Source organism: Micromys minutus, assembly GCF_963924665.1.
Source record: "Micromys minutus genome assembly, chromosome: 4".
NCBI classification, from domain to species: domain Eukaryota; kingdom Metazoa; phylum Chordata; class Mammalia; order Rodentia; family Muridae; genus Micromys; species Micromys minutus.
In genome coordinates, this window is record NC_137973.1 from 39,555,099 (window position 1) to 39,573,288 (window position 18,190).

Below are 18,190 nucleotides of genomic sequence, written 5' to 3' on the forward strand. Positions count from 1 at the left end.
TGCACAGCCCCGTCTCAGGCTCTGCCCTTGCATCACTACTGTGGTTCCATCTTGGTGATTTTCATTTTTATCTGGCCATGGGGACTTACTATTTTATTTAGCAATGATTCTTCCCTTGTTTCTTTCCTCCAAAAGTCAAAATGGACTCAGCCCCTTTCTCTGCTCTCTCCTATCCCCCAGGGGTCACTGAACTAACTAACTCCAAGCTGGTGTGTACAGTGTCTGAGCAGCTACCAGCCCAAAAGCTGGAGTCACCATGGCGGCAGGAGTTGCAGCCTGGCTGCCTTTTGCCCGGGCTGCGGCCATTGGATGGATGCCAGTGGCCAACTGCCCAATGCCCCTAGCTCCAGCTGACAAGAACAAAAGGCAGGATGAGCTGATTGTCCTCAACGTGAGTGGACGACGGTTCCAGACCTGGAGGACCACTCTGGAGCGCTATCCCGACACCCTGCTGGGTAGCACAGAGAAGGAGTTCTTCTTCAACGAGGACACCAAGGAGTACTTCTTTGACCGCGACCCGGAAGTGTTCCGTTGTGTGCTCAACTTCTACCGCACTGGGAAGCTGCACTACCCACGCTATGAATGCATCTCTGCCTACGATGATGAGCTGGCCTTCTATGGCATCCTCCCCGAAATCATTGGAGACTGCTGCTATGAGGAGTACAAAGACCGCAAGCGGGAGAATGCGGAGCGTCTCATGGATGACAATGACTCTGAGAACAACCAGGAATCCATGCCCTCGCTCAGCTTCCGCCAGACCATGTGGCGGGCCTTTGAGAACCCACACACCAGCACCCTGGCACTGGTCTTCTACTACGTGACTGGCTTCTTCATTGCCGTCTCGGTCATCACCAATGTGGTGGAGACGGTGCCGTGCGGCACGGTGCCTGGGAGCAAGGAGCTGCCGTGTGGAGAGCGCTACTCAGTGGCTTTCTTTTGCCTGGACACTGCCTGCGTCATGATCTTCACAGTGGAGTACCTCCTCCGACTCTTCGCGGCACCCAGCAGATATCGTTTCATCCGCAGTGTGATGAGCATCATCGACGTTGTGGCCATCATGCCCTATTACATTGGCCTGGTCATGACCAACAATGAGGACGTGTCCGGTGCATTCGTTACACTCCGGGTCTTCCGCGTCTTCAGGATCTTCAAGTTCTCCCGACATTCCCAGGGCCTACGGATCCTAGGCTACACCCTGAAGAGCTGTGCCTCAGAACTGGGCTTTCTCCTCTTCTCCCTCACCATGGCCATCATCATCTTTGCCACTGTGATGTTTTATGCTGAGAAGGGCTCCTCTGCCAGCAAGTTCACAAGCATCCCTGCGTCTTTCTGGTACACCATTGTCACCATGACTACACTGGGGTAAGTCAGTAACCACTAGCCTAAATAGGGTGGAGTTGGGTTGATCGATTATGAAACTTTAGGTGGTGTATCAGGATTGAGGAGAGGAGGTTTGGAGATAAAAGCCCTTTGCTCAAGTCATGGGGGCTAGGAAAGTGAAAGAGTCAGAAAAGCAGTGACTGATTTGTTTGTAGGTGGTGACTTGCTCTGAAGTGAGTTTCTTGGGGGAGGCGAGGCACATGTTTTATAAAGCATGGGAAAGTCAGTCACCACATCTGTCCTCCAGGATACCCCATCAGTGTTTGAAATGTCAGGGAGGAGGGTCTCAGGACTATTAGGAGAGGAAGAGCAGTGGGCAGTGGAGCAGAGGTTAGAAGTTGGGTAGATGGTGTAAATCTGTACCTGCAGATTTCCTTCCATGTTTCCTCCTGTGCCTTCTTTGTAGTATATTTGCAAGCTGTTTTCCCCTTTGCCTCATTTCTTTTCTGCTGCCACAGACACTCATGGATTCCCTATCTCTGATTAAAATTTCCCTCAATGGCAGTGATTTTGTGTTTTCTGCAGAGCAAGGTACTGTTTTATTTTTTCTCAAGAAAGAAGGAACAGTCCTGTTTTATCAGCTGGAGTCAGAGATGGAATGACCCCAACCTACCTGTGTGTCTGTGAAATAGTCTCAGTGGGTCATGTGGTCAGACAAGCAGCAATATCATCAGAGGGAGAGAAAGTACTCGGTGAGGGCTCGGTGCCTTTCTCTTCCAGGTCTCTCAGTTCTCCACTCCACCGAGGTCACAAAAATACATTTATGATGCTGGGATGTGAAGCTTCCCATCAGAGGAAGGGGCCCAGGAAGGAGATTAAAATCTTCACCCTAACAGGATTAGAGCAAATAAAGGCAGCTTTATGGAGACATGCATTTCAGAGGGGTTTCTGCCTCAGCAGTTGGAAGCCATGAGACTAATGAAAACTCCCTCCACAATTCATAGGCTGGGCCTAGATTTGCTTAGACAAGGAAGCGTTATATTGCTGATGGAGAACTCATGAAGCTTTTTATTTGGTCTTTGACAATTTGGTTGGTGGGATCCTGGTGATTCTTTTTTTTTTTTTTTCCTGGCTGAATTCCTCCCCACACCCCCGTTAGGTACTATAGGCTATTCCACAGTGCTGTGTGTGTTTATTGGGAATGACTGAGCAGGTGATTGGACCTTTTAAAGTGATTACATTTGTCATTCTGCCACAAGGGAGGAGCAGGGAGGAGAGCAAGGGATGTCACCATCCATTTGTGAAGGCCACGTTTGATCCAGGCATTTGCTTTACTCTTTCTGTCTAAAGAAAGGTATACAGCCATTCTTCCCAACTAACACATACACGCACACATACATGCGTGCGCGTGCACACACACACACACACACACACCCCACATCATGCATACACATGCACACATGCTTTTATATAGCTGCTCACCAGAGTAAGAGTGTTTAACTCTGGGACATTCTGTCTCCTGGAGCAAATGGCAGACGTAAGCTTTTGGCATTATGGGATGTTTGGGATAATGTGATTTAGGAGCTTTACACTATACTTGTTTCTTCTGCACTGGCCCTGACCATCCTTTCTCTTCCTAAAGAGGCCCAGGTACTTCATCCCAACACTCAGGCATGCCCCTGATTTGACCCCAAGTCACCAGTGCCTTTATTGCCTCTTGATGGGATTCATGACATGAACGGGAGGAACTTGTGCTGGGATAAATCCCAGGCAGATTGATGGGTGTCAGAGTTAAAATGGGATCATGTTGAAGGAGATTAATAGGAACACTACTGGCCACCTGCCCATTACTTTTTATTATTAGTATAATAGCATCTGGGTGTCTACTGTGTGTCAGCAGTGTGCTGAGCACTTTGCATATATTATCTGTAAGTCCTCTCAGCAGCCTTGCAAGGTAGGAAAAGCTCTGTACTCCTTAAAGATACAGAAGGTGAGGCTCAGAGGGGTTCAGTATATTTCCCATTGTCACAGAGCTGATGTTCAGATGCCAGTCTATGTGTCTTCACTGTCCTTTCTCCTTTTGCCATGTCCTACTGTTCCCACCCCATCGTAACCTCTAGTAGAAAGAAACCAGACCTTTGGGCTTATTTTTACTTATTATTGTTTTTTTAAAGCTAGCCTCGGGATATGTGATATTCTATTATAGTCACATTACTAGTCAGGGAAGAACCAGCTTGCTGAATATCATATGCCAGGCCCTGTCCTGGGCACACAGAGACGGGATACACCAGACATTTTCTTCTGCACAGGTCAGAAGACATCATTAGAGACCAATGGCTGCTTTCATAGCTAAACTTGGGATTTTACTGCTTTTTCCCCCTGTGGGACAATGAATGATTGGCTTCTTTGAGGGTTTGTCTATAGAGGCAGGTGGACAGTGTTGGCCTCACACTTACTCTCTTGGAGTTTTGCAGGGAGCAGGCAGGCTGCAGAAGTATGCACTACTGGTCCCGGACCTCCTCACCTTCTCAGTAACCGATTGACTTCTCCACCCACAATACTCGGAAATGTCTAGCTCCTGAGAAGTAAACTAAATGAGCTAGAAAAGCAACTTTTAATTCTCGCTTCCTTCAGTTCAGACCAGTTACAAGAAAGCAGTTCCTTTTCTTTTCACCTTGCCTGATTGTAGCTCTGTGCTAGATCAAGCAATTTGACTTTGACCTGAGCTGGCAGTTGGCACCATTACCAGGCTCCTTTGTTTGGCTATACATAGCAGGTGCTTGGCAAAATGCTTTCTAATGGAGGGGTCAGTGTAAATGGGACACCTTCCCCATTTGGTTGGTCTGATATCATTCTCAGTCTCTCCTAGATAGAACTGTCCTTTCTTGAGGGTAAATTTAAGGTTTCAGCCTGCAGTTCTGCGGCCACTCCAGTCCTGGATGCTGTCTCAGCTCTGCTGTTCCATGAGAGAGGAGAACAGAGTGTACTTGGTGACTGATCTATCCACTGAGATGCTCTGCAGGATCACACTTATATTCTTGCCCTTACTAGGGGACTGTCTGGCTCAACTCAGAAAAGCTCACCCTTTCTCCTGGCTGATTTCTGTTCAAACCACATTTTCTGGCTAGTGTTAGCCCTGCTCAACCCTTGCAGAAAGTTCATCTTTTTCTTAGCCTATGTTGAATTTGAACCCCATGTGTCTGGAAACTATGACAGAACAACTCTTCAGTGGTCTAATTGCTTCCAGCAACTCCCAGCTGTCTGTGGCCCCTCCCAGCCCTACTCTTTCCAGAGCTCCCATTTCTAATCAACAGTACCATCTTCAGCTCCTTCTCAGAGTAGTGTAAGCCAAGATGCTCAGAGCCATATAAGTGAAGGTGTTTGCTCTTGCCAGGCTGTGGTTGCCATCTCTGCCTGCTTTCCCACTACCTCACTCATTTGTTAGTATATGTCCTCCAGGGAAGGATCTCCTGAAGCCAATTATCAGCATTTATTTAATATTTCAAAATGTTTTAAGCACACAAGAACAACTGACAGCCCAAATTATCACCCAGGCTTGAAGATGTCTTTCCTCAGCAGGCTCCTGTGCTGGTAGGATAGACCCCTGAGCTGTGCCCAGGCTTCCCTTGTGCTCCCTTGACAGTTGAGCTCCCAAATGCCCCATTCAAGGATTAATTTCCGTGTTCATAATTGATGCTATAAATAAAACAAATCCCCAATTATCTCAGTTAACAGAGGAAAGGGATAACATGGAACTCCCAATATTAAATAAGACCAACATAACTAGTTTGGGGATGTATTGTATGGGGTGAGTTTTGTCAAAGCAAATTTCCCTTCTTAATTTTGCTTGGCTTTGATTAGCATTATGGTGGATCTGAACTGGCTGAGCAACTCAGGTGAGGACATAGGGATGCAAGTACTTGGGAGCCTTTGGGTGTGTGTCCACAAGGGCAGCGGTGGGCTGGGGAGCAGCTTCTGGCCTGGATGGACTAGACAGCTCTTGGACATCTTAAGGGGGATGGGTAGGTTGGGCTTGGGAAAAGTCAGGGAAGGTATGGGGCAGCCTCTGCTGCACGCACGGTGGCTCACTTACATAATTGTCATCAGCAGCCTGTCTATCACCTTGTGCTCTGAGATGAGAGCATTTTTGACAGTGTCCAAAATCACTTTACAAAAAGCAGAATCGATTTTTTTTTATACTTCTTCCGAGCATGAAGCAGTCTGCAGGTGATTTGCATTTCCCTTTAAAACCGAAACCTGAAGAGAGTCTGTCTGAGGTTCCAGGAGGCAGGAAGACTTGGTTTGGAAGTAGAGAGAACACTGAAGCTTGTCTGAGATGTGGTTTTACTAACTCTTCAGTTTTCAATATTCTGTTTATACTTTCACAGGGCTCACCAATACCCCAGTCTAGATACTGGCTGACAGCGTTATCTGTGTGAGGTAGACCCTGCACACGGGCCTCCTCCTATCATGCTTCCTAAGAATGAATGACCTGCAGAACTTTGGTTAGCATTTCTTAACTGACAGTTCCCTGGTTCTGAAATTCCTAAGAAAGGATGCAAACTTACATCTCAACAAAGGACCTTCTGTTTGTTCAGTGTCTGTGAATGCCTACTGTGTGCCAGAAGGCATGGCTGACTCTCAGAATACACAAGCACTATAATTGCCTAACAGTCCAATGTGAATCTGCAGGAAAAATCAAACATTTCCCTTCCTCAGAACATGAGCAGTTATCTTCCCAACATAAACATCCATTGTCTTCTCCAAGAAGTCTTCCAAGAAGTGAGAAGAAGACAGGGAGGACGAACACTTGAGGGTTCAGGCATAGGAGGGCTGGGAATTCTTGCAAGGAATGTTATCTGTGAGTCCTTGCATAGTATCTGGCTACTTGACATGGCCATCTTGAGACATTCCAGAGCCAGAGATAGACATAAAGAGAACCATAGGTAAGTTCCCACCCACCATGCCTTCTGTTCAGAGCACCATGCCACCAACGTTCAGCTGTTCTCCAATATTCCCCAAATATTAAGTTCTAGGCACTATGATTCTTGCATTCTAATAGAAAGGACAACTCAGTAAATAGATAAATACACACTATTAGGATACATAGAAGAATAAAACATATCATGATGCATAGAGAGTGCTGAGTGTATTTATTTTTTAACAGCCAGTCATAGGCTGGAAACAGGTCATAGGCTTAAAATTCCCCCAACGACTTCCAATTCAGAGCCAAGGTGGCATGGTTGTCACAAGCAACATGCTTGAGTTGATTTTTCCATCAACTTTCTGGTCTCCTGCCACTCCTTGCAGAAATTCCATTAGGAATTTCCTTGCTATTTCCAAGAATACTATAATAAGGACCCTCCTACCCGATGATTTTTTTGCATGCATTATTCCTGCTTTTCTCTATTCTGTGCATATTCTGTTAGGTCCCCATTCAGCATCCGAGAACCCTTAACCCTTCTTGATCCCTTCAGAGAAACATTTGGAAAGAAGAGGCTTGACTCCAAACCCCAGGGCAGCTAGGACATCAGCAGGGAACTAGCAAGGCCAGAGAACCAAGTTGTAGCCACAACATCTGAGAGAGGAGTAGGTCTGGAAAGTTGGACAGAACTTTTCTTTCACCCAGGCTGTAGCTACTGATAGGCGCTCAGCTGGCATGCACTCACCATCATGAGGGGCCAGTCCTGGCTGGCTCTGACACACAGACCACTCTAAGACTGTGGTTTCTGCTTTAACTTAGGATTGAGCCAGGGCTTCTGCAAAAAAATGGTTAACTCACCTGGATGGCACTGTGGGTGGCTCAGGTGTCTGGCATGGGGAGCCCCATGATGCGTTAGCTTTGTGGTCTGGCAGTTCATATCACTGCAATTTTTGAAAAAGGGTTTTCATGCTTGTATCCATTTCCCAGCTCCTTCCTGGAACATCTGGAAATCAATCTGAACCTCTCTCTCTGCTCGGCTTTGTTTGTGCTTCTTTCTTCAAACACACTAGTAAACACAAACACGATTATTCCTGAGGAACCACAATTATTCTGCCTTGAAATACTGTAAACAAAAAACAGAGGGCCCTCCCTCCCCTCAGACAGGAAAGAGCCCCCTCGGCTGGTGCTTGAATGTGCTCATCTCAAAAGGAGTGCTTGTCCTAGTCCATGCAAAGCTCTGGACCACACTCCACAAGGGCTGAGAGTTCTGAACCAAGGCCTGGAGCAGGGGAACCTTCCTCCATCCTTGGGCACAAGAGCTTTCATACAACATGCCATTTCTGGGAAGCTGACCCTGAAAAACCCATTAGAAGAGAGTCTTCTTTTGGTCATGTTCAAATCAGTAGTTCTCTTCCGGGAAGTAGGCAGTCAGCCCTCAGAAATCATCTCTGGAAAGAGTGTGTAATACTGACCCAGACCAGTCTAAGAAAGATTTGTTTGTTTCGAGGAAAGAGTTACTCCTGTGTTTGGGGGCATCCACTGGACAGGCTTCATGCTCAGTTTGCCCATCTTGCTTTTTTGGGACACACCAGCCCCTAACAAATGATAGGTATGTGGGAAGGTGGGACTGGGGAAGGAAGAGAGCCCAGCCTTGGGGGACCATGACTGGGAGGAAGAAGATTACATTTAGCTCATATAATCGTATTCTGGGTGCCAGGACTTGGATGAGTGTCATTAAACTGAATCAGAAATATCGTTTTAATATAAGTGCCACCTCACATACAAGCTACTTGATGGGGAGATGGATGAGGCTGGAGACGCCTCCTTTGTAACACGATGCTGTAAAGTCTCATCACCTTCATTATTTCCCACCAAGGCAACGCATCAAAATACCCATGAGTGGCAGAACAGCTTGAATTTAATATACAGAAAGTCCAATCAAACAATAAATGGATGGAACTATATAAAGAACCTATTTTCTGGGAGGCTGGCTCCATTCTCTGGGATTCAGCTCCCTGACACATGAAATGTGCATCAATTTTCACCGACTAATGCAGCAGCTGAATCACCACATGCGATGTTTGCTTCAGAAATGGCAAAGGGGACCTTTCCCTCCTGCAGTAACCGGCTATCAGTGCAAAATTGCAAACCTCATTTTCTTTGATTTGCATCCAGTGGCTCCCAGTCGTCCAGCAAGGTACCTTACAGTGCTGGCTAAAGTGGAAGCATGGACCCCTCCATCCCATATCTCATTCCTCTCAGGAGAATGCCATGATCTTCTTTGAACCAGAGTGAGCACTCTCTGCAGTCATTGTAGAGACATCTTTGGATGTGCTGCCACACTCCGTGAGTGTCTGTAGCATTATTGGGGTGGTCCTTAGTCCTTCCTTGGAGGTTCTGTGGGGCATATGTTTCATTCTCCATTGGACTCCTCCTACCAGCACAGCTCTGCACATTGTCTTCCACTCCTGTCTCCCAGCCAGTCACAGAGAGACTACAACGTAAATATCAATAGATCAGACAAACAGAAGAAAAAGAAAAACCTAGCTGCTCAAAAAACATACAGTACTGTCAAAGGCTGATGGAAAATAATGTGTTTTTTTCCTCTCCTTTCTGGTATGGGATCCTGTAGATTGCTGTCTGTAAGCAGGTGAAAGACAAGGTTAGAGCCTGTGATTGAACAGTAGAAAAGGAGGGAGGGCTGAGAGATTTTGAGAGGCAGGAAAGATAGGAGAGAGGAGGAAGGAAGGAAGATAGAGGAAGAGAAAGATGGTCCAGATTCTGGGTGGCTTAAATAGCCAGAGGTAGCTATGAATATAAGGGTTAGATAATTACAGGACAATTTGTCTTATCTAGGTGGGCAGTTTATATCAATATCAATTGGCTCTAAGTTCATTGTGTGGATGTTTTGCAGAGTGAGGATTTACTGATATAAATCTGACTGATAAATTTTTAAAAAAGAGTAGCTGGCCTTCACATGTGTTAGTACATTTTATTATTATTATTTCATGCAACAGTATCCTTTACAAAGCCATTTTTCTAATGACATGAATAGCAGAGTTAACCATAATTATGGGCTTATAGACACTTAAGAAGCTTCATTAATTTACTTTTACTTCTCTCTGGCTATGTGTACCTTAGCAGTGGGGGAAGCTTAAACTAACCAGTATCAAGACCATAGATAGCATAAGCTTCATTTGATTCAGTAATTATTGAATAGCCTGTCTGCAATGTAAAGTATAGGGCAATGCTGGAGATATAAAAACAATCAGGACTAGGAAAGGAGCTCGGAGGTGCAGTGCTTGCCTAGTGTGTGCAAAGCCATAGTTCATTTACCAGTATTGTTACAATGAGTGAGACGGGGGAATGCAAGAGAGAGGCAGGGAGGGAGAGGAGGAGAGGGATATCATGAGAAGTTTATGGTATAGCAGGGGATGTATATTCACAGGCATGTACAAGAAAGAGAAAGGGCCATGTCCTGTTCTGAAAAGATCAGAAGTGTTTGTTGCAGAATAAATATTTGATCCTCTCTGATGAAGGACTGGCCCTCACAGAAAAGGTGAGTGACATTTAGGTAGACCAACGGCAAGTAGGATTTTAATAAGTGGGATTTGGAAATGCAAGGAACTAATGAAAGGGCATGATGCTTGGGAAGTCTGACTACTGTTGGCTGGGGTTTAGGATATAAGAATAGGAACATGGCCTATAATAAGTAGGCACAAAAGGTTTGTCAGGAACCCATAGGACCCAAAATAGAAGGGTAAGGAGCTCAGTTGGTAGGCATTAGGAGCCATTAAAGATGTTCTGGGTGTATCCATGAGGTAGATTCATTTGGCATCTGGCTCCTGGATGGGTGTTAGATCTTTCAGATGCAAGACAGTTATTCATGAACTGATCAAGTAAGAGATACAGAAGTTCTGAATCGAAATAGCCAAAACAGAATGAGAGAGAACTTGAATGGAAGCAGCCAGGAGTCTGAAGGAACGTGGGAATAGAAGAGTGGCTGGAGAGAAGCATGAAGCGGCAGAGACTAGAGAAAGAACAGGGTGGTGGAAGCTCAAGAGAGAAAGACCAAGACCTCGACGTCGGATCTGTGAAGTTTGTTGATAATCCCAGATGTTCTCTGAATAGAAAATGGCTCTGGGGTTCCTCCAGGAGAACAAGGCTAAGAAAGAAAATTGGTAGAGACTCTTGAAGGCAGAGTTCGAGGAAGGAACTTTGAGGAATTCTTGGCCCATGTCTTACTTGAGTACACAGCCTCAATAGGTGCATTGGTACCATTTGCAAATAGCTTTACTAAAGCTTCTGTCTTACCTGTCTCCTTGGCTTATGGGAGTTCACTTTCATACTGTGTTTCTGCTATAACTGAAAGGGGAGACTGATCCTCCACATAAAACATGGGTTTATTTTTAGTGTCCCACAACGATAAGTAAATAGCAGCACCCACCAGGGTAAAATTTTTGTTCATGGGCTTTGCAATAGAAAATAAATAAATGTGCCCTTATGTCAGTATGTGGGTAGGAGATGAGATCAAAATAGTTACAGACAGACCGAGAGCCATCTCTTCCTGGCTCAGAGTGACACCAAAGCAGAGCTGCCATCTTTGCTGGTCTTTTGCAATGTCAGACCCCGGGGCATTTCCAGAATTTGAGACATTTCTTCTCCCACTTGCTTTCTTCTCCCCCAGTGGGGGAAATGTCAGCTGCACCTGTTGAATCACTGGACCTATTCTCTGACATATCCCCCCACCCCTCATTTGGGTCTTTGGGAAGCAGCTAGGGAAAATGATGCTTTCATAATTCAGTAAACATGCCTCACAGCAAACAAGACACAACTCAAGATTATATTAGAATCTTCAAAGAGAGAGAAGGGAAATAAGGCTCCAACCCCTGTGAAGTGGGTATTCGATCCCACTCTGCACACGGAAAGGCCATGACACTGTGCCTAAGCTCCCACACTGCAGTAACACTGAGGTCTCTTGATTCCATTTGAGTTCACTGGGCCTCCTAAGGAGCCTCCCTCCAATGAAAGATGACTGTGAGGCTGTATTGCAAGCCTCAGTAAGGAAAGAGGCACGAATGAGACACAGGAGGAAGGGAACAGTAGAGGTGGCATGTTAATGAGGGCTCCACAGAGGCAATGGCATTTTAGCTAGACCTTGAAGACCCTGGTGGAAAACCTAAATGCGTTAATTGGCCACTTACTTAACAGTCACAGTGAGAAATCATGCGTCATACCAGAGCTGTGGTTCTCAACCTGTGGGTCACGACCACTTTGCTGGGGGGGGGGTATAGATCAGATATCCTGCATAACAGATATTTACATTACAAATCATAATGGTAACAAGATTGCAGTTATAAAATAGCAATTAATATAATTTTATGGTTGTGGTCAGCACATCATGAGGAACTGTTTTAAAGGGTGAACGCATTAGGGAGGTTGAGAACCACTGTACTAGGGAGAGAAGTTGTGGAAAGAACAGAAAAGTCCTTGGAATTGACATTCTAGTAGGAACTGGCAAGGGACAACTAGATAGGATGGGAATGAAATGTTGACTTAAAAGCCATAAAGAGAGGGCTATAGTTGGGAAGTGAAAGGAAGAGGAAGCCTGATGTTTAGGAAAGTCTAGGGGGTCCACAGGACAGAAGGGCAGAGGGACAGCAGCTGCTCCCAGTTCCCTGTGTGAGAGCACCCCAGCAGTTGGTTAGGAGTCCGAGACAGGCTGTGTCCAGGACACAGTGAGATGACTTAAGAGCTGTGATTGAGCCTCTTTAGGGCAGTAATTCAGCAGTGGAGAAGTGAATGTTTGTCATCTGTGCTGAAGACGGAGTGAGTGAAAATAGGTTCACCCTGACCGTGAGAGACTACAGCCACAACTCTTCACAGCGGTAGCTGATGATGCTTGGCTTCAACAATAGCCAAGGCATACACTTAATACAGGTTGTTTAGAATGGCTCACCCTCCCAACCACCTTAGAAAAGAGACTTTATTTTCTACTGCATCTGGTTTGTAGTTAAGTCTTGAGGCCTACTCAAGACTGACTGCTTGTCTGTAAGGAGACTGGGTTTCCCATAGAATTGGTTTGGGTAACATCCACTCTTGCCCAGTCTCCCATTAGCCACTTCAGTCCAAAGGAAGCTGGACTAGCTTTGTCATGTGCAAAAGAGAAAAAACTCTTTTTTTCTAATTAGTGAGGCCTAACTCACTAATCCTGCAGGGCTTGTGTACAAAATATGAGAGGGAAGGATGAATGTAGAATGTAAGGAAGAAAATGTCTAAGGGCAGAGAGACCAAGCCAGTGGGCATAGGTGTGTGGGAACTGGGCTTCTCTGGGCTTGTGGAGACATGGACACAGGTGACAGGCAGGCAGGGAGGTTATCAAAAAGCAAAGCACAGCCGAGGAAAAGGGGGAAGACAACACGGGTGGAGGTGGGGACTTCCACTACATTGTAAACGCTCCCTTCACCTAGGAAATATGCATACTACATAAATATCTTCTATAATAACTTTTCCACATCTCAAACTATTTTCTTGCCTGGAAAATTTTTGGTCCCAAGTGGCCTTGTTTGGTGACATCCTAAAGCATTCCAGAGGACTTTGGGTACCTTTTGTCCTTCTAGCTGCCCCCTTCTGGTCCCCTAAAGGGATCACAACTAGGTCCAATTCAGTGTTGAGGGACACTGGCCTGCTAGGGAAGAGGGCTGTGTTCTTTCACTGGCCTCAGACCTCTTGTCCCTGATTGTTCTTTGTAGTAGGCCTGTGACTACTTTTACTTCCACAGAGATGAGGATTGGAAGTGAAACAGTCACCTGGGGGTCGTAACCCCTGAATTGTTATGGCCAGTGCTTCTTCCTCCTTGAAGAATCTTGGTGCCAGGTGAGATGATTTATATACGCCTAGCCCAGAGAGAGGCACTATTAGGAGGCGTGGCCCTGTTTGAGTAGGTGTGTCACTGTGGGTGTGGGCTTTAAGACCTTCATTTTAGGTGCCTGGAAGCCAATATTTTGCTAGCAGCCTTCAGATGAAGGCATAGAATGCTCAGCTCCTCCTGTACCATGTCTGCCTGGATGCTGCCATGTTCCCATCTTGATGATACTGGACTGAGCCTCTGAACCTGTAAGCCAGCTCCAATTAAATGTTGTCCTTATAAGACTTGCCTTGGTCATGGTGTCTGTTCACAGCAATAAAACCCTAACTAAGACAACCTGTAAGCCAGCCCCAATTCAATGTTGTATTTTATAAGAGTTGCCTTGGTCATGGTGGCTGTTCACAGCAGCAAAACCCTAAGACATCAGGTATAGATGGTTTTGGGTTTAGGTTTTCCAAGCGGTGTGGCTATGTGACTGTTCTGCCTCTTTGTACCATTCTTACATGGGAGAGATGGGAAAGGACAGTTTACAGTATACAGTATATGATTGTAGGCTGTTTCTGCATTCCTTTCTTTCTCAGCCCCTCTCCTCTGCCGGCAAAAACTCCTGGAAGTTCTCCTAAGATTTATGAGCCTGAAAAATGTCTTCAGAGTCATAGCCACCTTGACTCCAGTCTCCAGCTTTGTCTTCTCGTTCAACAGGAATGTTTCAAGCAAGCAAGAGGTGTTGTGTCAGTTAATAAAACTTTCTTCTGCTGCTGGTCTGGCACACTTAGAGCATGGGCAGAGCTTAGGGAGAGATTAGGAAACTCCATGCCCACTCCCCACCCCTACATTGAGCCTGACTTCTGAGAAAATCTCCATGTAAGGGCAACTTCTCATCTGAGGAGGAAAGGCTGTGGAGTCCACACCCAGAGTGTAGTACTTTATGCCTGAACTGGCTTTTGTGTATTGGCTAAGTCCTACAGCTGGAGTGGGGCTCTGGGGAACTATGGAAAGACCACCAGATTGGAAATCGGCTGAGGTGATTGTAGAACTAGCTTTGGGGACTACGTGACCTTGGGAAGGTTATCTCTCCTCTCTGGTTGTTAGTATCTTCTAAATAATGAGAGGGATGCATTTGGTGACTTCTCAGTTCCTAGCTAGCTACTAAAGCCCTGAGTCCTTTCTGTGTCCAAGGAAAATAGGTCATTAGTTTAGTAGCCTGAGTTATCCACATTGGAAAATCTACCTTTAAATGGTCAGACACTTGGCAACCTTCCCATTTCTATTTCTCCTTCTCTAAAAAGACAGAAGTTAAGACTCCCTGACCAATGGCCTCCATAAGAAGTGCAAGTCCATGGGGAGGCCTCATAGGTCTTGCTTGGAAATCCTTTTCCAATGGAGCTTTCAGAACTTGGGGGTAAGAAATAGGTTGTAGATGAGGTTAATGTCTGCTGAGGTCCTGAGGCAAAACCCTTGCTGAAAAAAAGCGAGGAGCTATGATTTCAGTTCTCTGAGGTGATCAGTATGGCCAAGTGGGTGGCATCAACCCTGGGGGCAAGGCCCTTTGAATGGGTTCACTGTCTCTCTTCAGAGCTGGACTCACCCACTCCAGCAGATGCATCAGGTCTGCCTACATGACCCTGGGGAGGAGGAGCCACCCCTGTTTGCTACGGTCCATTTCTTAGTTGGCAGAAGTCTGGGAGGAATTGGTAATCACGGGGCTCTATTTGCAGAACCCACAGAACCCATTCTCCCCTGTTTAATCCAGAATAATGAGGGCTTTGAGGAACTAGAAGGCAGGGATAAGTGTGATCACAGAAACCACTTGGAGACTCAGATATCTGTCCTGTGATGGACAGTGTAATGAGGTCCCAGTAGAGTGTGTGTGGATGCTTCAAAGGTGAACAACCATGCAAGATCCTTGCTAGATCCATGCAATATGGCTGACTGGTTTCTGAGGGTGATTGGACCCACCATAATGTCTTCCACTACTCACCCTATGGGCACTTTCAACTTTTCCATATCTCACCTTCCTCACCAACTTATTTTTCTTATACTGTTATAATTGTCTGCAAATGGCCCTTTTTTTCCCACTTCCCTCATTTTATTACATAAGCTCCCCACAGAAACGAAGGAGAGTGTAAGGATGTTACCATATACATCTATAGTGTATGCAGCCTGACTTACCTTACTTTAAGTTATTTTAATGAAGCCAACCATTAAATGATCACAGAGGATGGAGAAATGGTAAGCTTTCAGGCTCCCTTGGGGCTGTGAGCATCCCATTGACTTTCTTTCCTATGCAGGGAGAGAATAAGAAATAAAATGTGGCCAAGGTGGTTACAGTGAAGGGGAACCATGTGGAAATGGAGAAGAAATTATATCTAGGGAAAATCTTTTTCTCTTTCTTGGATCCAAAAGCCAGTGCTGCTGCTTTCAAGCAGCTCTGTCTCCTTGGTATGAAAGATTCTGGTCTTAGATTCCAGCAACAAGTAGATACCTCTCCAGACCCAGCACGTATGAGCTCAATGGATAGTCACTGGCTCATGGAAGCCATATTGTGACTCTTTGTTTCTCTCCAAGTGGAGTGAGAAGCATCAGCAATGGTCTGATATACACACTGTGCATAAAACTTCAAGCTGAGAAAGACTAGACAGTGAACCCAGGTACAGGGTTGTACATTTCAGAGCATGAAGTCAAGGAGGAGTCGTCAATCCTATCTGGATGAGGCCAAGGGATTATCTGATCTTTGTGAGAAATCACAAAGAAGTAGAATTAGTATGAGCTCATATGTCAGGCCAGAAAGATGGTTTGCAGAGTTGAAAAGGAAATCCAGGCGGAAAGTGAAAACTGAAGGGGAGAGAGAAATGGGTATGTGCTCTTACAGAAGGGCATATAGAGATGTGTGAGTATGTTAAACCCAGCACTCAGCAGACAGAGGTGGGTGGATATTTTAAATTCAAGGTTAGCCTGGTCTACAGAGTGAGTTCTAGGGCAGCCAGAGCCACACAGAGAAACCCTGTCCCAAAAAAAAAAAAAGCAGAGAAGACAGGAAAAGGAACAAGAAAAGATGTGTGTGCACATTCATGCATAAAAAAGCCAACCTACTTTGAGGGTTGCAGGTGAGGCAAGGAAAATTCTCTAGTAACCTGGGTTGTCATCAAAATATGGACATTGTTTTCTTTTTGCCACTAGAGTTCTTTTGTTTTGGTAACTTCTTGATGTGACCCTCTTTCCCATCCTTGTCCAGAGCTGTATCTCCAGGATGACTCCTGGATTCAGGCTTTGGATGAATGAACCTTTCCCCTACCTCCTTTTCTCAAAGAGTTACTCTGGTCCTGGAGAAGCTAGAGAAAATTGCCAGGTGGCTCTTCCTTGAATTTTTAGTCTTATTTATGAAAAAAATAAGTGTTAAGGGTGAGTAAGAAGGGCAACAGAGCCTCCAGCTGCTGCTTGAACATAGTATGTTATTGCCCATATCTTATTTAATCAACAGACATTTCTGACATGTTGGCCATGTGTTCTGACCATATACAATGATGAACATCTATCAAGTCTGGTCACCAGGCACAGAAAATGACCAAGATGACCTGGAAAAAAGTAAAGTTGGCTGTGGGAGGAGGTGAAATGCAAAGCAAGGAAATAGCTGGCCCCCAACACTCCTGTACCATGGGATTCCCTTTCCCAACGAAGCCACATTGGTTAGAAGGCTGTTGCTCCCTCTTACCCTAGTTTTGGAGGAACCTTGGCCAGTTCTGTTTTCATCCTATTCTGACGTCTTCTTCTTAGTAACATCAAATATTTCGACAATATCACTTTAATTCTGCTTAAAAACAAAGACATACAAACCCAGCCCAGGGGACCACCCCAAAATTTGTGTCACTTTCCTAACTGAGCTTTAATAGCATTTTCTCATAGAACAGTGTGTTATAGGCATTACCTGTTACGCTGGGGCCATCTGAGCCTCTTGAGGCAGGGGACATTGTTAAGAGCTCTGTTTGCAACCATCATAGTCACCTTGGAAGCTGAGAGGTCCTCTGTCTCTTCCATACCTGTATCTCTTATCCCTAACATGTGTGCTATGGCCCACAAGTCGTGGGCTGCTTCAATATCCTGTGTTTTGGCTGTCTGAGGGATCATTTCACCCACCTGCTATTAGGGTCCCAACTGGGCCATCTGGAGTAAAAATCTGCTTCATCTCAGCATTATGTGCAAAGCGGGCAGCTCCCAGAGCCTAGTCCTGTGGCCCAGGAGGAGTCTTGGCCCCTCTCCTCTCCCCACTGGGCCCTGGCCAGCAGCCCAGGCATCTCTATTGGTGTATAAGTGTTCATTTCTCTCCTGACCAGCAATAGAGTTATAACCAGAGGCAGTTTAAAGACACTGGCTGTGGGTGGCATTAGGAATATCCAGGATAGGGTCATGTTCTCTCTCTTTTTCCTCTTTGTGGAGAATGACTTCCTATGAACATTGAGGTGGTGTCTCTAGGAAGATGACCAGCTTGTACTGAGAGCAGCCAACACCATGCAAAATGTATGCAAAGCCACATTCCTGGGCTTGTCTCTGCCCCTGAGAGCTGCCTAGGAGATATTTGTGATGGTTAATGTTGATTGCTAATGTGACAGGATCTAGCATCCCCAAGAAGACAAACCTAGAGGGAGTTTCTAGATTGAGTTGAAACCCCACTAAATGTGAATGAGTCTGTCCTATGGAGGTGGGTGTTCTGGACGGAATTAAAGGGGAAAAAAGCAGAACGCCAGCATTTATTTCTCTCTGCCTCCTGGCTGCAGATGCAGTGTGACCAGCTGTATCACGTGCATTCCCAGCAATGGTGTGTGTCCTTTGAATTCACTCTTGAACTGTGAAACAAGATAACCCCTTCTGTCATTCTGTTGCTTCTTGTCAGGGGTTTGGACACCATGAAGGATAAAATAGCCATACAGGTGAGAAAACTTAGGCATGGAGAGTTTAAGCGACTTACCAAAGAGCACATGACTTCTCAGTGGTGGAGGTTTTAAATGGGCTTTCTGTTTCTGTGACCCTGTAACTTCTACACTAGTCTACGCTCCCATTGCCGTAACTCTAAAGGAAAGAAC

At 45.6% G+C, this 18,190-nt stretch overlaps 1 protein-coding gene across 2 annotated transcripts in view; it reads left to right on the forward strand.

The window, feature by feature from the left end:
- Window positions 1–256: 256 nt before the first annotated feature.
- Window positions 257–18,190, forward strand: part of KCND3 (potassium voltage-gated channel subfamily D member 3) — a gene marked incomplete at both ends in the record, with an annotated part of 204,757 nt that continues 186,823 nt past the window's right edge. For both annotated transcript variants that reach the window (XM_080916556.1, XM_080916557.1), the window contains one exon: window positions 257–1,362. In XM_080916556.1, the coding sequence (XP_080772682.1) occupies window positions 257–1,362 (1,106 nt within the window). The remainder of the gene's footprint in view (window positions 1,363–18,190) is intronic.